Genomic DNA, 23,608 nt, shown 5'->3' with positions numbered 1-23,608 from the left:
GTCAGGTTATGGCGCTATCCCACAACTTGATTTTGCTCTCCTCTCACCATGTCCATGTCGCAGATTGCTGTCCTCACGTGTGACCAGCGCGATATGCTCAAAACATTTTTGTCTGCATTTAAGATTGCTCGCTCTGGGTCAGTGGAAGAACAGGATGATTTTTGGGAGAATGTATATTCACACTGGTTCACGACTTGGCCTGAACATACTGTGCACTTCGCAGACATACCCGATGATCAAGCACTGTCTGGGCTGCAGGAGGCATTGCTTGCTGAAGCTATTCGATGCCGTCGTCGAGTATGTTCGTCCTGTTTGGTCGTGTAAAGACAGGAACATATGCTCACTGTGCGAGCAAGAGGATTCAAATTTTCATCATTATGAACACCTTATATCAACAGACGCGCACGCCAAAACGAACACTAATGGAATATTTTTCTGTGAAGAAGTCACGAAGGTGAGATATTCTGTCTGAAGATCGTTTATCACCACAGTTGATTTGTTTTTTTAGGGGATAGATGAGGGAGCCATTCGGTGCATGCGTAAAGCGAGAGAGCGAGAGCGTGGCGGTGTGATATGTGTAAATCTAGCGTAGAACTAGACAACTTTTCTTGCGTGCATAATTTTGTTAAATTAGTGAAAGTCTGGGAATATACTCTCAATAAGAAGTGGCCTGAGGAATTAGGAAATTGAGGGATTACCGTACTCGAGGATCACCGTGGTGGAATATCACCTGTTGTCGTTATCACCTACATACCGTCAAAGTGTGCCCCAAGCTTTGCTTTTATTTGAAAAAAAAACTGACCTTGCTACGGGGGTTATGCCAGATGCCAGGCAAAAAATGGACCACTCCAGAGCAGGAGGAATATCTTTTGAGCTTCATGTCCAAATTCCGTGAGAGTGCCGCAGACAAGAATTTCGATGAATTTTTCACGAGCATATGGGCTCTATGGTTCGAAAAGTGGCCTGAGGAACAAGTCATCTTCAAAGACATGCCAGCTGACCATGTTCTCACCCCGGATGAAACCAAGGCTCTTGCCAAGGCGGTTGAGGTGCGTCAGCAGGTAAGTCACATGTATGAAAACTGGATAGGGCGTACTAATTGATTTTGGACAGCAACTTGTCACTTGGTATAGGTGGAAGGTCAATCCGGCACGTCTTGGTCGCTCAAAGGGGGCCAGGGGTGTGCTGAAATTTGATGCCGTATTGGGTGGAGGCGTGGAACTCAAAGGCACACGCGCCCCACAAAAGATCAATATTTACTCACATAAATTCTATGAAGCAAAGGTCAAGCATACTGCAGACGCTGCAATTGCAACAGAGAACATTACCAGCAGAGGCCCCAAGCTGAACAAGCGCCGTGAGATCACACGGCGTATGTACTCAGAGGAAAGTGAATCCGTCAAAGCCGATATTGACAGGAAGTATCAGAAGGCCAAAGCAAGATTCTGAAAAAAGCGTCAGGATTTGAAGTCTGGGAAGACACCGAAAATCGATGACAAGACGAAAGTCAAGTATGTACCATTTATCAATCAAGCCTCACATTACTGATCCTCTGTAGGGCAATCCGTGAGCTGGGCCCAATGCTCGACCGCATCCTCAAGTATCTCGCCCATATTACAGGTGGCTGGAAGTTTACCGTTCTCATGGGAGGTCGCGATCCTACAACAGGAGAAGCATCAGTGTTCAAGTGAGTAGTGCTAGCATTTACACACTCAACGGAGGCTGTGCTCATCATTAGTCAAGTTACCACATTGGCGAACTTCAAAGCGGCGCCCAGTTCAATCATGCTTACAAAGATTTTGATGCAATGCAAGCTGCCTTTCTAGCGTTCGTGCAAAACGCTCTCGGTAAGTTCGAGTTTCTATACATTCAGAGCCCAACCTTACCTTCTCCCAACTAGTATTTGAATCTACCCTACCTCATGAATCGGCAAGTGATGAAGATGAAGAGTCCTTGTCAGACTTGGACAGTGACGAAGCCAATGAGTGGGAAAAGAGCGCTGGGGAGGGTAGTATGAGTCGAGTCGAGGATCTCCTGGTACCCGGCCTTAATACAAGCGACCTGTATCGAATGACTCCCCAAGCCGATGAGCATTTTGGAGATAATGCAGTGAGTAATAGCCTATCAATATACATCAAATGTGTCTCATTGCGCATGTAGAGCAGCTCACATACTCCATTGGATACTGCTGATGCATCGAGTGGGCTAGTCAGCATGACTGGAGCAAGCGATCATTTATCACTTGCTGCAGAGTTGCGTCGTGATTCTCACTCTGCGGCCGCATGGGACCCCATCGTAGTGGGGACCGCCGATTTCTCAGCCTTCGATCCCCACGCTTTCACCACCACAGGAAGTGGGATACCTGACTGGTTAGTGACCCATGACACCAACCAATTGTCGGATTCACCTGTACGACTTCCCAATAACCTCACCAATCCAACATCTCCCAGCAGTGATCGCCCACTGTTACGAACTAGGATAGTTCTAACAACGACAACTCGACAGAGTTTTCGGTCGTTGAGATTCTCAGTCTCTCAGACAAGAGAGAGTTCTGTGGACTTAGTCAAGGAGTGCTTTGACTAAGAATCGGGTTTCAGGACGACTTAAGATTGGAGGTCTTAAGCGAAGGATGTTCCAGGTAAAACCTAGTAAGATTCAAGTGAAGAATACAAGCGTAATACATGTGCTTAAATAGATCCATATGTGCGCACAGACCAAGTCATCGTGAGATAGTAAGTACAAGTTCAAGAAAGGAAGGCATATCGTAAGAATGTAAAAGTATGAGATAGCGGTTGTAACATTACCCCCTTACTAAGCGTGAAGTCACCGACTTTACTCATAATCTTGGTATTCACAATGGTTAGAGTCGTCCTGGTTTGCCCAATAGATAGGGTCGTCGGAATAGTCAAGCTGATCGCCTCCTCCAGTAAGGTACTCCGCCTGTCGGAGGGCTTCTTCTTCCTGGCACTGGCTGACGTAAGCTTCATCTAAACTTTTCTCCCAATGAGAGAGTTCTTGGTAGAATCCTTCGTCCTTCCAAGTAAGCGTAGTGGGGGAGCTTCCAGTGAATTGGTGGCAATACAAGGATAGATGTCCAGGGGAGAGTTCCCTGCATATCCTGCAATAATAATCGGGACAGTTGGTTTGGCGATGGCCAAGGGTTTTACAGTATCTGCAAACACGGTTTTCGTCTGGGTTCGAGGATGAAGGGCGTATGACGGGAGGAGCGGGACGGTGACTGAATGCTTCATCATCGCTAGAGGCTCTTTTCTTTCCCTTGCCTCGGTATCCATGTTTAGGGGACCTTCTTCTTCTTCGAGAAGATTCTTTAATCTGGGCTACGTCTTCTTTAGCGAGTACGTAGATGGAGGACAATGGCATGGGGATTCGTTCTGCTTCCGCGATTAGCTCAGCGTACTCTGCAGGGGCGGTAGGTCCAAGGGCTTGTACTGGGACAAGGCAAGTCTACGAATGTCGGTGGAGTAAGCGTGGATGGGATAGTCATTGGTGGATGGATGTGTAGCGCTTTGAGTGCTTCAGCAAGCGCGATGGTTTCGTCGGGAGGAGAAATCGACTGTTCCATGGTTATCTCTTCGTGCGTAGAAGAGAAGGCAGCGTAAAGGTTTTCCGGGTGCTCTACAGTTTCTTCTGGAGCAACGACCGTATCAGACGTGGTTGCGGATGCTGTGGAGGCTAGTTGTAATGCAAGTTGGGTCTCTTCTTGCAGGTTAACGATCATGGCGTTGGTAATCTCCGTGAGGCTGTTAACAGCAGCCAATAGCTCGTCAGACACACGAGGAGGAGGAATGGGAATTCCACCGTCATAGGAAGGTGGTGGAGTCGCAGTTGTTCGTTCAACTGGTTGTGGAGATGGTGGGCGAGCGACTCCGGTGACTCGTTCAGCAATGATGTGAATAACTTCCTGGATATCTGCCCTAACCTCCTGAGGGATAAGACGCAGAGTGTAAGCACGAATGCGTTTCTGTAAATGCATGATGCCATGTTGAACACGTGGTTCCTCCACATGTCGTACGAGTCTTTCAATGAGTTCGGCGGATCTGATGACGTTAACGAGGAGATTGATGGAGAAGGCGTTTCGGTTGATAAGGATCTTGTTGATTTCAATGGCATGTTGGGGACAAAGGATTGCGGCTTCGATGAGAGTAAGGTCTTCGATTTCTGAGATGAAGGATTCAAATCTTCCTTCGTCGGAGGATAGGTCGATTGGGGCGAACGTGGATTCATAGGGGAGAGTGTAAGAAACTGGGAAGGACATAATGTTTATGTTGATGGGAAGATATCACAGCGAGTGTTTTCTTTTATAGATCGAAAGGGTTTCTCCGGCATTTTCCAGGTTTTCTTCCGGGATCCACTCGTTGCTAGCGGAGGAATATCCTTTCCATGATACAAGATAACGGCGACGTTTGCTGGTACCTTTGTGAGCCAGTATAGCTTCTATTTCGTATTCTTCTTCTTCTTCCAGAATGTCAGGTGGTGGTTCCAAGAAGTTCGGACCGTGAACGTCATTTTCGCTATAGGACGATAATAGGGAAGCATGGAACGTGGGATGTATTTTCCATTGCGGAGGTAGTTGGAGTGTGAACGTGATCGGAGATAGTACGGCAGAAATGGGAAAGGGGCCATATCTTTTCGGGGCGAGTTTCCGAGATGGGAGTTTTAGACGGAGATTGGTTGCAGATAACCACACCTTATCGCCTACTTTCCATGGTTGGTACTTCTGGCCGAAGGATCTTTCCGCCATCCGTTGCATAGCGATGTTGTGACAGGCTATCGCTTCTTCTCTGATCTTTTGAAGAAGTCGAACTCGTTCCTCCACGGCTGGTACTGTTGAGTCTGCCAAGACATGGGGGATTCCTTTAGGCTCATAACCCATCATGATGTAGAAAGGTGAAGCATTTCGGGCGTCATGCTTTCTATGATTGTGAACAAACTCTGCCATGGGAAGGTGTTCTACCCAATTAGTTGGGTCGTTGCTGCAATAGATCCGTAGGTATGTTTCTAGTTCTTGATTGAGTCGTTCAGTCTGTCCATCAGTCTGCGGATGATAGGCGGTGGAAGGGGCGATAGAATAATCAAGGAGTCGAGCTAATTCCACGGAGAATTTTGAGAGAAATTGGGGTCCTCGGTCAGAGATTACTTTGTCGTGTAATCCGAAGCGTTTGAATACGTGTTTCAGGAATAGTTTGGCTACCCCTTCAGAGGTAATATTTTTATGGCAAGGAGTAATTATCACCCCCTTACTAAGCCCATGGTCTACCACGACCATGACGGAATCAAAACCAGAGGAAATGGGAAGATCCGTGATAAGATCGACAGAGATCTGTGAAAAGGGGCGGGTGGCAAGGGAGGAAATGGGGACGAGAGGTGGCGTAACGGGATGTGTATCGGCCTTCATTTGCTGGCAGGTGGCACATCCTTCAACGTATTTCCGGATGAAGGCTCCCATACCTGGCCACCACGCTTCGCGTTTGACCAATTCCTCGGTTTTAAAACGTCCGGGATGACCAGCGGTTGGATGGTCATGGTATCGAGCCAACATAGTTTTGCGATGATCAGGAGCAATATACGCTCGGTTCTTGTAAGACAATATCCCTGAATCTACTTTCCAATCACTTAAAGCGGATTTCATGGGGGGAAGACAGACACCATTGAGGGCGTCTACGGCAGTGGCGAATAGTGGGTCGTTAAGTGCATCTGAGCTGGCAAGGGTAGCGCGAAGGTCATCATCAATGAGTCGGACAAACATGGAATCGGGAAGTAGGATGGTGTTATCGTTATCGGAGGATCCGGTATCATGGTCTGATCGCCGAGAGAGGGCGTCAGGTACAGCTAATTTAGAACCAGGAACGTGATGTAGCTCCAGATCAAAGTCAGTCAGAAGCATCTGCCATCGTGCTTGTCGACGAGATAAGTGTTCAGCTTTCTTAAAGTAGAGCAAGTTCATGTGATCTGTGAAAACTATAATCGGGGAGGGGTGTCCTTCAAGATAATGTCGCCATTCGGTTAGCGCACGAATTATGGCAAGGAGTTCTCGGTCAAAAATTGGATAATTTCGTTCGGCTGGATTGAATGATTGCGATAGATAGGCGCAGGGGTGATAGACACCGTTTTCGTCAGTTTGTAATAGAACTCCTCCTGTTGCCACTAAAGAAGCGTCTGTGGCAATAGCGAATTGTTTTAAGGGGTCTGGGTTGCGGAGTACAGGATGGGTGGTAAAACAGGTTTTCAACTGGTCGAACATTTCCTGATGTTGAGCGTTCCAAGAGAAAATGGTATCCTTCTTGGTCAGATCGATAAGGGGACGAGCGATGTCCGAGTAGTGAGCGACAAATGATCGGTAGAAATTGCAGAATCCTAAAAATGACCGAACTTCTTTAACAGAAGTAGGAACGGGCCATTCTTTGATGCCATTGGTTTTTGCTTTGTCCATTTCTACGGATCCTGGTTTAATGATCATGCCAAGAAATTCGACTTCTTGAGAGTCGAACGTGCACTTTTCTGGTTTCAGAAATAGCTTTTCCGCTCTAATCTTTGTTAAGATCCGCCTTGTTCGTTCGTGATGTTCTTCAAGTGTCTTTGAAAAGATAAGGATGTCGTCCATGTATATTACCAGCCATCCTTCGTTGATTTCCTGACGGAATTCATTATCCATAAATGCTTGAAAGGTGGCAGGTGAGTTGCATAGCCCGAAGAACATTACACTTGGTTCAATAATCCGTGCTCCATGGTAAACGCGGCTTTCCATCGATCATCCGGGTGGATACGGATGTTGTTATATCCTGATCTAATATCCATTTTCGTGAAGAAGTTTGCCCCGTGTAGTCGTTCGATAAGAGTTGCCGGAAGTGGAAGGGGATGAGAGTTCTTTATCGTTTGATCATTAATGCCTCGATAATCTTGACAGGGACGAAGCTCTCCACTTTTCTTTCCTACAAAAAAGAACCCACTGGCTTGTGGGGATTTCGACGGAGTGATAAAACCTTTTTCCAAATTTTCGTCAATAAATTTCTTTACCGCAAGCCTTTCTTTTGGTGAGAGGGGGTATACTTTAGACGTCCTTGGAAGGAACCCAGGTTTTGTTTCTATGCGGTGGTCTATTCCTGGTCGTTCCGGGGGGAGTTGTTTTAGTCCATCTTTGGCAAATACATCCGCATACTCATGGAGATAAGCGGGTACGAGTTCTTCGAAGGGTTTCTTCTGTTTTTCCTTTTCTTCCGTTGCAAACTCTTGCGCCTTGTTGCTAACTTTAAGAGGGGTGATGATCGGAATTTGTTCCGAAAAGGATGTTCCATCCTTTGTGAGAGGAGTGTCGAGCGAAATTTCTTGTATAATTCGAACGAATTCTCCATCAGCACCGTATTCAACCAGGAATTCCCCGTCATCTAGCTTATAGGTAGAGACATCTTGTACCGGTGGAGCGCACCAAACATCTTCCTGAGTGTCAAAAAGATCGTCATCCTCCGTTGGTAGCAACAGTGGTACATCTTCAGGGATTTCCTCGATGGAAGCAGAGAATTTGGATGGTTGTTTCTTTAGTTTGGAATTTGTCCACTTTCTTTGTTCGGGGGGGGTGCTAAGTTTTCGAATTCTTTCCGAGATTTCGATAGACTTTGGGGTACAAGGAAGTGAGAGAGTTCGTTCTGCCCAGTCGATAGAGGGATTCATCTTTTGGAGCCATGGAATTCCCAAGAGAATTTGGTCTCGTGTTCCTAAATTGGTAATGTTGAATTTTCCTATCATGGTTCATTCATCAATCTTGATGATAAGGGTGCAGTACCGATTTACTGGTCTGCTGCTGAAATAGCTTCCGTCTGCAGTTCGGATATTGAATGGTTTTTTCAGTTTTCGGGTTCTTATCCCGAGCTTTTTCACAAAGCTTTCGGAGATATAGGTTCCAGAAGCGCCAGAATCAATTACCGCACTTGTTTCGACATTTTCCTGTTTTCGAGATATGAGAGTAATGGGAATGCGAAGTTCTTTTTTATCATTGACAGCTCGTATCAAACGTACAGGTTCTATTGGAGATTCCACCGTCGATATGTTTCTCTGTTTCAAAAATCCTCTTGAATGCGCCTAGTTTCTTCTTCCTCTTCTTCTACTTTGCGGACAACGGGAGGTCCCTTTTTCTTCTGCGGACATTCCCGAGCACAGTGTCCGATCTGGTGGCAAGTGAAGCACTTTCCAACACGCATGTGTTCTTGGCGACTTTCATCTGTGAGTCGATCAATCACCATAGCATCGCGATCCCTTGTGGGTACAAATCTTTGATCCCCAAATCTTTTCTTCTTCTGTTGTATAGGGAAGCGGGATCTAATGGATTGTAACTGTGTGTGGCAGTTATCAATGTCGACTACTGCGGCGATGTAGTCATCGAAGTTCTTTGGGACGTTTCCAGCATTGAACATCTTGATAAGGATTCCTATATTGAGTCCTTGCTGGAAGTGAAAGATTTTGGCGGTTTCTTCTTTGACTTTTGCCTGAGCGATTAGCCTCTGATAATCGGCGATATAAGTCTGGAGATCTCCGGTTTGTTTGAGAGCTCCTAGCTTGGTCATTGCTGTTCTGGAAGGATCAATTGCGGAGAATGCTTTATTGAAAGCTTCTAAGAAATCTTTCATGGTACCATATCCTTTCTTTTGTCCAGAGGAGTCAATGAATTGAGCGTCTTCCAGAAATTCTTCTTTCCATAATCTGGCATTTCCTTCATTCATAAACGACGTGATGAAAATGATGCGGTGGTTGTCTTCTTTGTAGAGTTGGTATCGGACACACACAGATGTGTGGTGTCTTTCGACTTGAATCTTTTGTTACGAACTAGGATAGTTCTAACAACGACAACTCGACAGAGTTTTCGGTCGTTGAGATTCTCAGTCTCTCAAATAAGAGAGAGTTCTGTGGACTTAGTCAGAGGAGTGCTTTGACTAAGAATCGGGTTTCAGGACGACTTAAGATTGGAGGTCTTAAGCGAAGGATGTTCCAGGTAAAACCTAGTAAGATTCAAGTGAAGAATACAAGCGTAATACATGTGCTTAAATAGATCCATATGTGCACACAGACCAAGTCATCGTGAGATAGTAAGTACAAGTTCAAGAAAGGAAGGCATATCGTAAGAGTGTAAAAGGTATGAGATAGCGGTTGTAACACCCACATCAAGAGATAGAGGTTCTTCTTCCTGCCGTCTCGTCCATGCATAGCGAGGAAGGAGAGAATAACCACGAAGGTGATTCGCTTGCTAACCAACCAGAGGTCCATCCTCGCCGTGGGGTGCGTAGACGGCATGTTGAAAACCCCCCAGCTCCTACCTTATCTATGGGTCCATCTACAATACTAGACCCTCCAGCAGCACATGTGCCTCGTCTCTGCGTCTGTAACAATGTTCCATTCAATCCCCGAGAACGTGATAACGACATTGGTGTCCACACACGTCGTGCTCGCCCCGTGGACTCACGGAAGTATGTTCATCTGTTCCTGTGCAAAGGTGGATAATACTGATAAACTCTATAGAAGGGCTCGTCACTCTTAAATATCTTGTTAATGTACCTCTACATCTTGGTGATTGTACACTGTACTAAATATTGTGCTGCACTCTGCAATATAACTTCGTTGTTTTGACTTTCTGAAAACAGTTTGATTTGGTCCAAGTACAAAAAATATGCTTGATTATAGTATGCTACAGCAACTTAATTGTGATGTACTGTGTAACGTACGAGACGGAAAACCTTGGCGGAATGGCAGAGTTGAGGACTTAGTGGAAAACCTTGGTAGAATGACAGAGTTGGGGACTTAGCGAATTCACAGCTCAAAAATTGCGTCATTGATGGGACCTGCCCTATTACTAATATGAAAGGACAACTAGGACAGCAAGAGACCTACTAAAATGGATGCTGAGTGGCTGGACACCAAAGGATTCGAGTAGGAACAGCAAGAGGCCTACCAAACTGAATACTGAGTAACCAGACACCAAAGATTTGAGTAGGTAAGCAAGGTACCACCAGGAACAAGGTACTACAGGGTACTACCGGAAGCAAAATATTGCCAGGGAGCAAGGTATATATAGGTACAGCGCACTGAATATGGATGGACGAGTGCTAAATATGGACGGCGCAGCCCAAATATGTACCGGATGGATGATGCATAACTGTCAGATCCCTGATGCATTAATGATGCATCACGCAATGAGCAAGCTTGATGCATCACAAAACTAGGCTACTTAGCCTGTTTTGATGCATTAAAATGACAGTATTGCCTGAAAAGTAAACATTTCAACAGACGACACGCACATCCTGAGAGCAGGACGCGGCCAGAGCACCATCAGCGTCGGGGAAGCAGGTCAAAGCACGAAAACACGCACATCCTGAGAGCGAGACGCGGCCAGAGCACCATCAGCATCGGGGAAACTGGTCAAAGCATGAGAACACGCACTCGCTGAGAGCAGGACGCGGCCAGAGCACCATCAGCGTCGGGGAAGTAGGTCAAAGCACGCGAACACGCACGAACTGAGAGCGGGACGCGGCCAGAGCACCAGCAGCGTGCGGGTTGGGGTTAGAGTTATTGCGCTTTCAGTTTAAAACGGCTAAGGAAGTCCCATGGGCACATACTGTTTGCTGGACATGAAAGTTGCGAATGAGGTGCGTTTCTGCCTCAGTGTAGTCAATGGAAGATTGTGTTTTGGGCTCTGGACTGTATTCGCGGGAGATCTGAAATCGTCGTTTGCATATTCGACTTTTGGTTGTTAGGCCCTGTCAGCCCTCAAAAGACAAATATACCCACCAATTGATCGAGCTACCAGCCTGGCGTTGAAGCGAATGCTTGGCATCAATGCGATTGACAGCGCCGCACAAATAACATTGGTATTCAGCTTGAAAGTTTATGTCCTCTTCAAAGACGATCCTCATGACGATTGTCGTGCCTGCATCAATTCTTGGCCATTCATGGCCTGTAAGTCGGGACACTTGCTTGTCGTCGTCAATGCACAAATCATATTGTCCTTGCTCCATATACTGTCTCTGAATTCGAGCTTCAATCGAATTGCGTTCGAACAGGACCTGGAGCATCTTATCGAGTTGCTAAAGAGAATTTAATGAGCAAGCTTCCCAATACAAATTTTACGCTGGGGAGGCAGACCTGAAACAGGTGCAACAGGTCACTGATATTGCATGTTCGTAGCCTGTCGCGTCTACCAGTTTCACACAGCCAAGCGTGACAGCCGCGGTTAACAGCGTTGCGGTGGGTCCCACAGAATCCTGCTGCCTCCGTAGGATTGCCGACCCTTCGTGGGTGTCGTGGTGACTTTGCATTTGGAACGACCACTAGCCAAACGGAGTAGTAAGTGAATCCTGGCAATTTATAAAGAGTAGGAAACAACCAAAGACTCCATCAAATAACGGTCGATCTCAATGGAGCATCCGGCGATAGCTTGTGTGACGGATGCATGTCCAAAACGACGTTTTTGCAGCTTCGTCAGCTGGGCAGAGGTCTCTTGCAGAATCCTAAGCCCACTCAATGTAGGGAAACGTCAAGAACACATCAAGAATGTGCATACCTAATTATGGAATTCCTCCGGTCTTGTTCGGAGGGATTCTGGGCAGTCGGAGCGTTGCACAGATGAGAGCTTAGTCGTTGAAGTCGTTCCCTCAGGCGATTTAGGTCTGCTTTATTCTGACTACGTCTCTGTGATGACACATGAATCAAGAAATATCCTAATAATAAAATAAACTCTCACATCTATAATTTGAAGGATTGACAATAATCCACCAATAGCAGCTTGCATAGGAGGACCGGCGATTGGAATTGCACTTGCAAAGGCCTGGACGACAGGTAGAAATGTCTGAGCTACGTCAGAAGTTGCGCGGGCAAAGGAATCGCCATGGGAGGCTGTAGCAGAGGAAATATTGACGGAGACTTGGGGATCTGGATCCCTCGCCAGAGATCCAGAGTCCACTAGTAGCGATAAATCCGAATGGAGAGTGGATGAAGAAACGGGAAACTCACTAGGGATATCTGCAGAGATGGAGTCATGGCCTTCGTGGTGGGTTGCCGAGCTGCACTGTGCGCGTCTGTTCTTTGTGGGGCGCTTCGACCGAACTGCGAATACTTTGCTGAGATCGAAATCCTTGATAGAAGCCTTGAGTGACAGAGAGAGCATTTTCGTCGGGTGGGTTATATGATAGCTGGTAAGAGGTCCAGGGAACGTAAGACGTAGAGGGTCGAAGGAGTACTTAACAGCTGTGTAGAACAATCGTGTTGTGCAAACCTGTGTGCATTATACTTACGTACATAGAGTTCTGGAACAACTTGCTACGAGCACGCCTGGATCAGACCCTTGAAAGCTTGAAACACTGAAATATTGCAGCTCCAGCGATCGCGAATCACCAGTACTAGTGGTGGTGAACATAGTAGGCAGGACCTAGGTTCCACTTGGTTGCCGGTCCGACGACCTCATTTGGAGGGCCTCAGGCCTGCCGCATCCGTGCCGCACCCTACACAACAAGTGTATGTCTACGTTGTCCCTAAAGGTTTTGAACATGATTTTTGATTAAGCAGTCTCTCCACATACGTCGTCACCGTTATAAACCGTGTCTTGCCTAGTCAAATATAAATAACTGCCAGCGCTGTGTCGTTCCGCTTACAGACCCCGCTGACGCAGTTATTAATTAGTACCGCTTCTTCTCGAACAAGTTTCGCATTTCCTGATGACTTGCTGGCAGTGCTGTATAGTAGGCACATGAATTTCCGTTACTTGCTAATCTATCTGTAGGTATCGGCAGCACTGACAGACAACCCGACCGATATGACAGGTATCGCCACAAGCGCCCACCAGACCCTCACGCACCATCGACAGCACGAAGTCAGTTCAACATGGACTGCAGCGGGTCATCTGATGGTCGCAGCTGCAAAGGCAGGGAAATTCTTTTGCACCCTCTTATTCTATGCGACGTGCGTTATCCGCTGCCTTTCATGTCTTGATCGAGATAAGCAATAGTAGTAAAGAATTTGGAAGGAAACACATACAGGCTTGCCTGCTGTTAGCGGGACTTCGACTATTAGCACACGCAACTGAATGCCTGATTTCTTTCGTCTGCGTAGCGCTGCGTGCCAGAGACGAATCTTTGAGCCCAGTTGAAAGGATTGGACCGGGATTGAGTGCATGCTCAGTTGCTCCGTGTGCTGTCGGGGATCAACAACACACTGGTTAAGAGGGACAGCTCAATTATAGACGGGGATCACGTACATCAACATCAACACGATGCGGTACATTGTCGAAAATGTTCCTCCAATTTGCTTCTGCTTCAATGGAATCTAAACAATGATTAGCACCTGTCTGATGTAGGCCTCCCCCTTGACCTCTCGTCTTGTGGTGGTTCCAGGACAAACCTCGCTGATATCGGACCGACCCGAACTTTCGTCGATGTCAGGGTGAATTTACTCTCGATAACTTCGTCAGTTGGGCTTTCTGAAAGTTAATTGACTGCAAAATTCTGGAATACATGAAGGCGTGCGAGATGATTTATTGTGCCTCTGAATAGTTGAAGTAAGGCTTCGTGATCAGCACTGGGGTACCATGATGTTAATGATGAACGAGGAATGTCGGGGAAGATGGGTTCGAGATCATGATATCGGTTGGTGAAAGTTTGTCGCCTTTCATCGACATCAATGAAAAAATTGCTTCCTCGCAATCCATCCCCTCGGGGAGTGCATAAATATCAGTAACGATGACCTCTTTTGTACCACTGGCCACTGTGTACATGAGAGCGAGCGGATGCTGCTGTTCATCAACACGACACTCCAAAGATTGATCGGGATAGACCAAGCTACAGACTGTCGTGTCAATGAAGGCCCAACTAGTACTCCTTTCTAAGTATTCTTCGTGCGAGATATCAGCTTTGGGGCAAATAAGAACACGAGACACAGGAAGCGGCCATACCCGTAGCAAGGTACAGTATCAGTACACAGACAATCAACACTGAAGACCTCCATCAGTTATATCAGCTAAGTTGCCCTTCTGCGCGAATCGGCAACAGCTTCAATGGGTTTTATCCCTACTAACTTCTCGACCACGGCCTAGATCCATTAGTGTAAAATTAATTTGAAATCGCCTCAGCTGGATAGCTCCCACTAACCTGAGCTTGAGCCCAGTCTAATGCATCGTCATCGTCATCTTCTTCAACTGGCCTGATAATGTCCTCGTTCCCAGCTCCAAGACCCCACCCACCCCCACGCTGGTGATACGGCTTCGTCAGCCCTTTATCAATCCCCCCAATTTTCGGAGTCTCTCCACCCTCTCCTTCTTCTTCTTCCTCCCGCTCATCTGTCTGTGTGGGCATCGCTGCCCACCCGCCAACAATCCCAAGTACACTCGCCGCCCCAGAGGAGCCAATTCGCCCCCGTCGATCACGTGGGCGCCCGGCAGACAGGAAACTGGGCGTGGCTGCTCGAGGTGCGAGAGACCATGTCCATGTCCATGTGAAACCCGCTGGTTCGAACCAGGCGGAGCAGAGACTCGATTGCCGCCTCGCCTGCCGAAGGATGGATGACAGGCGCGTGTAGTGAAAGGGGTGGAGAGGGAGAGCGGACCCGCCGCTCAGATGTGAGAACTAGTAACCTAGCGAATGCGTCACGAGGAATTAGATTTAAAATTTAATAGGGCACACACATCTGTTGCAATCTCGGTTGACGGAAGGGACTTAGCCGTGCGAGCATGTCTTTCCCATAAGGAGGGGACAGCAGATATGTAGACGGCCATGGACAGGAAGCACGACACGATCACGAAACGCACATAGAGCGACGCTGCGAACGTCAATCGTCGGAGATAGCGAGGATAGCGCTGATGAGCTACCCAGTTTGCCGCCTTGTCGCGTAGGCGAAGACGTCCGATGTTGTTTTTGCGTGCGATGTAGTGAGGTCAAGTAAGGGATCAGTTTGCAATGGTAATAGGACCTGAAAGATGAGCTTAGCACAGAAACACGACTCGTTATTGGGCAAGACAGCTAACCCCTTCGATATATGGGAGTATTTGGTCCCAGAAAAAGGCCCAGATCTCAGTAACACGGCCCCAATAGTATTTCGTCTGATATATTAGAGAGCTTGGCGTTGAGAGTGACCATGCCTGCTGCAATAAGCTCACGCGCGTCTGTTTCGAGAGTCGCGAGAGTTTTCGAAGGGGACACAGCTAGCACCGTTTGAATATGCCGTCTTACAAGAGCGTTGAGGGTCTTCTCTGTGTATACTTAGACTTTTGCAGAGCAGGTGATCGCGCAACAAACGTACATGGGTACACGCAATGGCTCTTCATTGAACAGGGGGAGGACATGCACATGCAGTGTGCGCCAGGGATTATCCTTGTCCGTTTATACCCGCACTTGACGCGCTGGAATGAAGCGTAGCGGCACTTGCAATGCCACTGCTAGATGGCGAAGTTGATGGTGCGAGCGCGAGAGGAGGTGCAACAGGGCCTGTGGATAGTGAAGGGGTAATGCTTGGATTTAGACCTGCAAGGGTCCCGAGGCGGTGCATTTCTCGTGAAACGAGCTTCGCATCGTAAGTACGAGTGGAGGAAGGCTAAGGTAGCGAACGTCAAATATTAGATTGCATGATGCATGTGAAGCATACTTTCGAGGGAGATGTATGTGATTTGAGGGTATTCGAAGATGCGACAGAAGCCATTATAGGGATTGGGAGGCTGCGGCCTCAGTGGAATGTAACCGGTCGCTGTGCTTCAGGTGCCTCGAAGGCTAGATGGACTCGTGTAGGACTTGGTGTGGCTGTGCAACTGAGTGAACCTTGGAGATGCTTAGTCAACATGAGTCGCGACGCCCGCTCACTGATATTTGATTACTTATTAAGGAAATCGTACTCCAAAAAATAATTAATGATATTGACGCACGCATCACGTGAACGTGATATCATACCGACGTCAGTCCATAAAGCCCCTCTGTTGATGCTGGTATATAACGCCTCCTAGGGGAAATTATGCCCGTAATTCCATTCACCGATTTCTCTAACAAACACAACAATGTCCGGTACGTATTTTCACATTTTCAGACCTCTTCTTTCGATACTTAAGAGTTTGTTGTGTCTCAGGAACCTCAGAGCACACCAAAGACACAGCGCGCGTTGTTGCTGGCCTGAAAGCGGCTGTCCACAACCCGAATGTATCAGGCGAGGCAAAGGAGAACGCCTTGAAACGCCTTGAAGAGATGGGTCAGTCAGCAGACCCCATTATGCCAGCGCAGACAAAGGCTACTCAGTCGGCAGCGGCCGAGGCACACGAGAAGAATGTCCTCCGGGGCTACAAGGCAGCGACTTCTAGTACGCCGGTTGCATGCGATGGCACACCATTTTGCTGATTCGTGTAGATCCCCATGTTTCCGAGGAAGCTAAGAAACACGCCAGAGAAGTGTTGGACGCTGCTGGTATCCAGCACGATCTTGACACTTCACATTCAGAAGAGGAACACCAGCATCGTGTCCTTGCTGGATATAAGGCGGCCATCCATAGTAAGATCCGCTCCCGTACCACGCATTACTTTTTAACCGTGAACGTTTCTAGACCCAAACGTTTCAGCTGCAGCGAAGGAGCATGCCAGAGAGTTTCTTGCAGATAGTGGTGTTACCGATCTGGATTGATTGAACAAAAGCTGTACGGGATCATTGTATTTTACTCGCATTCCTCGGCATTGCATTAATGGTATCATTATAATTGTCTATTGCTACTTACGTTGAGAGCTCCTCGAGTCGAGTCAAAACTCTGTCTACTCTGTCCTCCAGACCTTGCACATTCCCTGCAACTGTTCCCTTGTTAGCTTCTAAGCTGGTCTCCACGTCTCCGACGGCACTTTTGAGAGCTTCAAGAGCGTCCCTTGTCTTACGCTGCTCTTCCTCGAGCGCTGCCATCGTTCCCTGAAACTCACCCGCAGATGCATGCAGTGCAGATAGGGTACGCAAACGAGTCAATATATGTGGGATGTGAGGGAGTGAAGGAGCTAGGCGCGTTAACAGAGGGAGGAGCGCATCCTGGGTTGCAGTGCCAGGAATGACTGTTGAACCAGGCTGCTGCAATTGGCGCTTTGGTGTTTGCGCGGTTGATACCCGCTCAAGGTCCGACAACAGAAGTTTCAGTCGACGGGAGATGGAGTCGATATGCCGTGGTTGAGTCAAAAGCATCAGTTGTGAATTCAAGCGCGTGAGCATAGGAAGAAGAGGCGGCGTAATCGGCGTAGACTGAAACCTGGTTAGCAGCGCCCTGCGCCTGGCGTCGAAAAGTACATACCTCATCCAAAGTCGCGGCCCCACAGAGCCCACCCATTTCTCTAGTTCCCCGACTCGTTTGTCCATTTCGGCATACCCCGAACTTCCGGAACTTCCTGCACTTTCGACTCCTTCGTCTTGTCATCCGCACTGGGCTCCTCCCACGTCTTCTGTGCCGTCTTCCTTGCCGCCATCACCAAGCCAAAACACCAACTAATCTTCCTCTTCCCTCACGCCCCATTCTGACTTTCTCCAACCGTCTGCGCACGTCCACCAATCCTCTTATCATCTCACCAGCATCGACACCCTCAGCTTTAAGCGCAGGATTGGACGGATCTGCAACCTCACCCTCCAAAGCAGGCAAGCTCAGCTTGCAATGCCCGCAAGCGCGCAGGGAGAGGCCCGCCTACTCGGTGATGGGCGAACGCGATGGAGAGGACGTCGGTGACCGGGGGTATACAAAGCGTGATTCCTGCCCTGACGTATGATCAGATGTCTGTAATCCGATACGTGTTCAAGAGAATACAACGCACGACGTCGTTCGGCTCTCCGAAAGTGTCTGCTCGCATCTTCCGCGCTGATCAAGTTGCTGTCGTCGAGTTCTTGTTTTGAGGTTTCTGCACTCCGCTGAGCGCGTATTCGTGGACCTGAGGGTTCGTCAGAATCCGAATCTCCTTTCTGATTGAGATTAGTTGTTCGTGGGCAGCATTCCGGGAACACGAGGAGCACTAACGTTGATCTCAGATGAGGGAAACACGTCCTCCGTTTCATAGACATCTGGTGCAGTGTCCTGTCATCAAGCAATAAGTGGAGAGATCACATGGACAGTAGCGATATTACATACGATGTCGGGAAGATTTGCATATTTGTTCGCGCTCATCGTGAGCGTTCAAACATTCACACTTTGTGCGGACTTGAGGGTAAAGAGAATAACATAACTGGTCGCGTTCATGTTAGACCCCGTGGGAACCCTCGATTGCAGAAATGGACCAAAAAAAGCGTCACCTGAGCGATTCGAACACTCGCGGGCAAAGCCCAACCGCTTAGCTACTTGTAGCAGGCGATCCCGTTACCACTCCGGCAAAGTGACTTGTTGGTTGTCGCTGAAGAAGCATGTAAAACCACATGTATTGGTGTTCCATTAATCTTGTCCTTCCAGGTTTAACGTTTATGACTGGCGAACTCTAAATTCCCTAGTGTCTACCTTCCGAATGTCCTAATCACCAACCAGTCCCACCAAAGATATGTGTGTCCCGCCATGCGATTGAGAACAATTATCAACTAGCGATAAATGTAAGCTCAGGTGCAGTTTGTTGACCCAGCTTCGAGTTCAGTAAGTTGTTCGTCAAAGAAAATAGCTGTGAGCGGTACGCCATCAGGGCGAATAACGCCACGATACATGCCACTGCAATTCAGTGGAAGAGCCACTGGTACACCCAGAGTTCAAGTCAGTTGCACAGTTCATACGAGAACGAAACCGTACCGTTTCCCTCTCTGTCCAGTGCAATGACACCACCCAATCCTCCTTCCTTGAACAGGTCATCGATGACGTTCTGAGTCGCCTCATCCAGGGATTCGCCGAGGTATTGCATGCGCCGAGCGATGTTGGAAGCTGCAGCACGGCGAATGTAGTACTAAAGTGTATGATTAGCACTTGCAAGCTGAATATCTGCTCGACTGATTCTCACGTCTCCATTACCAGTACCAGAAACGCCTACACCCTCATATTTCGATTTGCCTCTTAGGCGATCCCAGTTGCGCTTCACAAATCCACCGTCCCTTTCCCATTCTTCAGCCCAAAAACCAGATCCCATTACGGGGGTATCTCCAACTCGACCGACGAGTTTGTTCGTAAATCCACAGTGGAGGTTACTGCGGCAATACAGCCTCGGATATCAAGTGCGACTGCACCAACAGTACCCGTTGGCATCAGATCAAGAGGCTCCCATGTCTCTTTATCTTTGTCATCAGAAAGGGTGGCGACATCGGTAGTCTCTGAATTTGTATCGTCGGGTATTTCAGGTCTGGGGTATTCAACAGGATCTTCGGGTAATCCAAGACCACGTCTGTGTTCTCTCCACCGGGCCTCAGTCCAAAAGTAGGATGGATCTACCTGACGTACGCCAAGTAAAGCACCTGTGGCTTCTGCTGTTGCACCCGACAACATTGGGTGAGGGGCAAGCTGGGGCGCAAGGTAGAGTGCGCGTGCGAGGTGAGAAGGATTTCTGGTATGAGTGATTAAGGTCACTGAGGATCCGCGTCGGGATGAGGGCATTGCAGGGTGTGATGCAGGAGGCTTGGAGACCATTAAAGAGGTCTCGAGCTCATGCTAGACATGATATACAGGAATGCTCTTTATCATAGGTAAGGAAACGTACCTTGCCTGCAACATTAAAGACCGCGCCATGGCCAGAGTTAAACAACGGGCAGTCTGTAAATCAGATGTAGAAGTTAGTTATTGACTGCCCAAATACTTGTTTATCCCACCTTCCATGACTGATACAGCCTCGACAGCAGCATCCATAGCTTCACCTCCGCTCTTGAGCACCTCATAGCCCGCTTTCAATGCGCGTGAGAGTACAGCCCTGTACTTAGCGCGCTGTTCGGGCGTTGAGCCATCCCGTATCATTGTACCAGCACCGCCGTGGATGACAAGGACATAGTTGGGCTCCGCAGACTTCTTGCCGGGCTTGAGCGTAAGGATCTTCGAGGCGGGCATTGATGTAAGAAGGAGATCCTGCAGGTAAGGCAATGAGCTCCCTGGGAAGCATGGTTACCTACACAAAGATAAGACAGCACGTATGACATTGATCGATATAATTATCGTCCATGCATATAGAAAGCTGAGTTTAAAATAAGTGCAACTTTGAAATTCGACCGATCGGGCGCCCATGCTCGTCTTCCGGAGGATTACCGCTAGCTTCCGGGGCTTCCTTGTGAATTCTTATCGCATTTTTGGGACGTCTTCACCGGCGTTGTTGTCACCGGTTGCATCTTTCCTCCTCAGACTAGAATGCTTGATGCTTCCTCGTACGCAGTTCTACCTCGGCGTTGTTTATCACGTCTGCTGATTCAGAGACTTTGTCCTAGCTCCATCGACCGAAGTGCAATATATCGTTGTCTACTTGCTGGTCTGTCGTGGAATGATGAACGAAGTCGGTCCTCGACGTTGCAACTCTCCAGGCGGGCGTGTGTGGTAGTCTCATGTATAAACTGACAATCGTCGAGAGGTGACGCTATCGGGAATTGCATCAGTACCTCAAAACACCAGCAATGTCCAGAAGATCGATTATCACATGTTGGAAATGCCTGGCGCACTTCCGCAGAAACTCTTCCGAGCCTTGCATTTGATTGTTCGCAGCGGATAGCCGTTCAGCGCAGTGGCGTGGCCGTGGCGGAGAAGATAAGAGGATCGCAGAGTCATTTTGCAAGTCAAAGACTTGGCCAATACCGGAATGACAAGCACGTAGCAAGTTGAGCCCGGCTGACTTATTGTCAGGTTTGGGCGCTAGGTCCTCGAGGCAGTTGCAAGCAATCCTACAGGGAAATCTTGCAGGTAAGCCAAAAATAAGAAGGGAGGCCTACTCCGAGCATGGCCATCTCATTGCTATTCATATAGGATACGTCCACATGCGCATCGATGGGTACTGTTTGCCATGATGTCCATCACAGGCGGTTTCGGACTCCCGATATTGACGGTCTTAGCATGATTCCCGACGTTAGCGCTTTAGCACTAGTATAACAATAGTTAAGTACTGTGCTGCCATGGCATGTGATCATGGGCCTTCAAGCTTCAAGTCTCTATCATATGCTACCCTTTCTCGTACTCTCAGAAATCATATACAAGTAGTTGAAACTATTGCGCTACTCGTAGCGATGGTTTCCGTAGACTCCTGCAGTACTCTGCCGTGCCATCGGTGCTTGCATTGTATCACAGGCCCGGGAAGGGCCGCCCGCCGGCTGTGTGCATGAACCACATGTACTAGATGTCCACGGGAGTTCGCGCCTTTTTGGCAAAACGGTTATTACTCCACATCGCACAAACAAACAAAATTAATTATTTGACAGTTCGATAGCGTGACATCGAAAGTACAACGTCTGCTAGTTTCTTTTTCGAAAATTGACGTGTTGAGTCCAGCGGAGAGTTACCGCGCAGAAAAGTGCATTTTCCCTAGAGTTCGCGCACTTTGTCACACTATGTCACACGTCTGCCGCAATGCCTTTTCACGCTCCGCAGAATTCGCACCGTTATAAATGTTGTGAAGTTGTGCATGTGTAAAGCATTTCGGCATTGCGGAGTTTTGATTACACAGTCTCTATGTAACGCTTTGGGCAGATTGTCACGTCTGGGGCTTATTTCTTTATCGCAGATGATCCTGACAAGCATGTGCCCCGAATAAATTTGTTTTAGTATTCTCTAATCATGTATATAACCATCTCACAATATTCCAGAATTATATGTGGAGATCTGACCTTTAGAGTGAGCCTTCTATGCCTCTCGCACTGATAAGTTGCCCATGGAACAAGATCTACTTCGATTTTCTTCAAAAAAAATATATGGCAGTGTGTATTATGTTTGGGCGAATCCAGATCTATCATGGATAAGGATTCTGTGCAGAATTGCGTGTGCTAGAGTCAATGCGCGGACTCTTGGGACACACGGACTCGTGGGACCATCTAGTATAAGTAGTTGCAACGTTGAAGTGCCGTTAATAATAATAGACCCGTTATACGAAGCACTTTAGTTACGTATAATGGCAAAATCGATCGAACTTTCCTCGGATTCCCCGTGCCAGCTCCGATTGCTGTGGGAGACTGGGAGCCACTACTAGTACTTAACCTTTAACAGTGACTCGAGGGAATTCTACCCAATACGCCCGGAACCTCGATGGGACGACTGTCTGGTTCCTTCTTCAGGTTCAATCTAAAATATTACCACAGGAAATTACCTGCCAACCCCAGCTCAACATGAATGTCTATTTTCCCGATTCTGTTGGTTTTCAGACTGTCGCAGTGGGTACTCTTCCTCACCTGTCGATTTTATTTGCTCATTTGGATTCAGTATACTTCAGGTAGTCTACATTTTCCTTTTTCTGTAGGCAAAACTGAATCCTCCTGTTAAAACAGTTGCTTCCATGACAGTTTTAGTAAGTAGGGCCAAACGGTGTCGTCATAACTACTGATTTATCTTTGTAGCTTTTTGACTTCATCATCACTTTTGACTCGGAGGTTAGTTATTTTTAACGGTGCTATGTAAGTCTGACAAGATGCCAGGTTCGTTGGACATGGGGAAGAAGGTGGGGGATCATGAGAATAATCTTTATCGTTTCTCGTTATTTGCCATTCGTAGGTCTTGTTATGACTGTATACTGTGAGTATTCGCGGCCTTTTTTCCACCCTCGCTCGTCACTGAGATCCCGCGGATAGACTCGGTCGGGTCCACTCATGGAGGAATTGTAAGCTCTTCGTGATACGACGTGAAAAATACTCATGACGATGTTCCAGCCCGATGATGGGATTTTCACTGCTGTATATGATGGTGGCGTATAACAACAACCTCACTTAAAACCTATCCTCAATCATCTTCTAGGCATCCGCTGGTTGGGTATAGCTGCTGCTGAGCGTGAGTATCAACTCCACAAGCCACATGGTTTCTTTTCTAATGACTCGTTTCATTCAAAGTCTTGCTTGTGGTAAGGACCTACGTAGTTTGGGGGTGTGACAAGAGGTTCTTGACATTGACATTGACATTTACCACGGTGAGCTTAGTCTCTTTCTCCTGAGCCATTTGCTTTTGACTGAAAAATCTACCATTCCTTCAGGTCGTCTCAGCAGCGGTGCTGGTAATCTCAGACGTTGATGCAAGTGAATCCGGAGGTTCGTATAACCGTCCTGAATTTCTTCTGCTCACAACATTTCTTCAGATTCGACTGGCTTGTTTGTGGCAGGACCAAATACCGCTGTTATTTATGGTTTGTTGATGTTGGTTGAGCTTGGTACGTAGCATTACGATTATTCTCCCCAGTTACTGCATGATCACCTGCAGTGCTGATGACGCTGACACTGTACAAACGCTTCAAATCTTTCCGATCGGAGGGTAGTCCGTTGGTGGCTACTTTATGTCGAGATGGCATAATTTCCATACTATGTATCACTCGTGAGTTTTGAGGGCTCTTGTGAGTAACGCGGTCTTACTTTTTGCAGTGGTCTCGATGGCGAATTGCATTTCCGTCATTTTACTACCTGTGAGCAAGTCGTTCTTATATCGCCATATAAACCTCTGATCCGGGCATCCAGCCATCCTACACCGCACTTCTTGCTGGGTAAGCCATATCGTTACT

At 47.7% G+C, this 23,608-nt stretch overlaps 2 protein-coding genes and 1 non-coding gene across 3 annotated transcripts; 2 read left to right on the top strand and 1 right to left on the bottom strand.

Annotated features, from left to right (window-relative positions):
- Positions 1-54: 54 nt before the first annotated feature.
- F5147DRAFT_781765 (uncharacterized protein) lies at positions 55-2,579 on the top strand (the record flags this gene model as incomplete). The annotated part of the gene is made up of 9 exons (XM_041442689.1): positions 55-297; positions 825-1,061; positions 1,114-1,398; positions 1,462-1,511; positions 1,559-1,687; positions 1,744-1,847; positions 1,901-2,109; positions 2,161-2,452; positions 2,506-2,579. 9 exons carry the CDS (start codon positions 55-57, stop codon positions 2,577-2,579), a joined length of 1,623 nt encoding a protein of 540 aa, XP_041284836.1.
- Positions 2,580-9,207: 6,628 nt separating this feature from the next.
- Positions 9,208-9,544, top strand: F5147DRAFT_781760 (uncharacterized protein; the record flags this gene model as incomplete). The annotated part of the gene is made up of 2 exons (XM_041442688.1): positions 9,208-9,473; positions 9,526-9,544. 2 exons carry the CDS (start codon positions 9,208-9,210, stop codon positions 9,542-9,544), a joined length of 285 nt encoding a protein of 94 aa, XP_041284835.1.
- Positions 9,545-18,266: 8,722 nt separating this feature from the next.
- On the bottom strand, positions 18,267-18,357 carry F5147DRAFT_t131. Its single transcript has one exon. It is a non-coding gene; the product is annotated as a tRNA-Ser (tRNA).
- Between the last annotated feature and the right edge of the window lie 5,251 nt (positions 18,358-23,608).

This window comes from Suillus discolor, assembly GCF_016758755.1.
Source record: "Suillus discolor strain FC423 chromosome Unknown F5147scaffold_152, whole genome shotgun sequence".
Taxonomy (NCBI): domain Eukaryota; kingdom Fungi; phylum Basidiomycota; class Agaricomycetes; order Boletales; family Suillaceae; genus Suillus; species Suillus discolor.
This window is presented reverse-complemented; position numbering and strand designations above follow the sequence as displayed.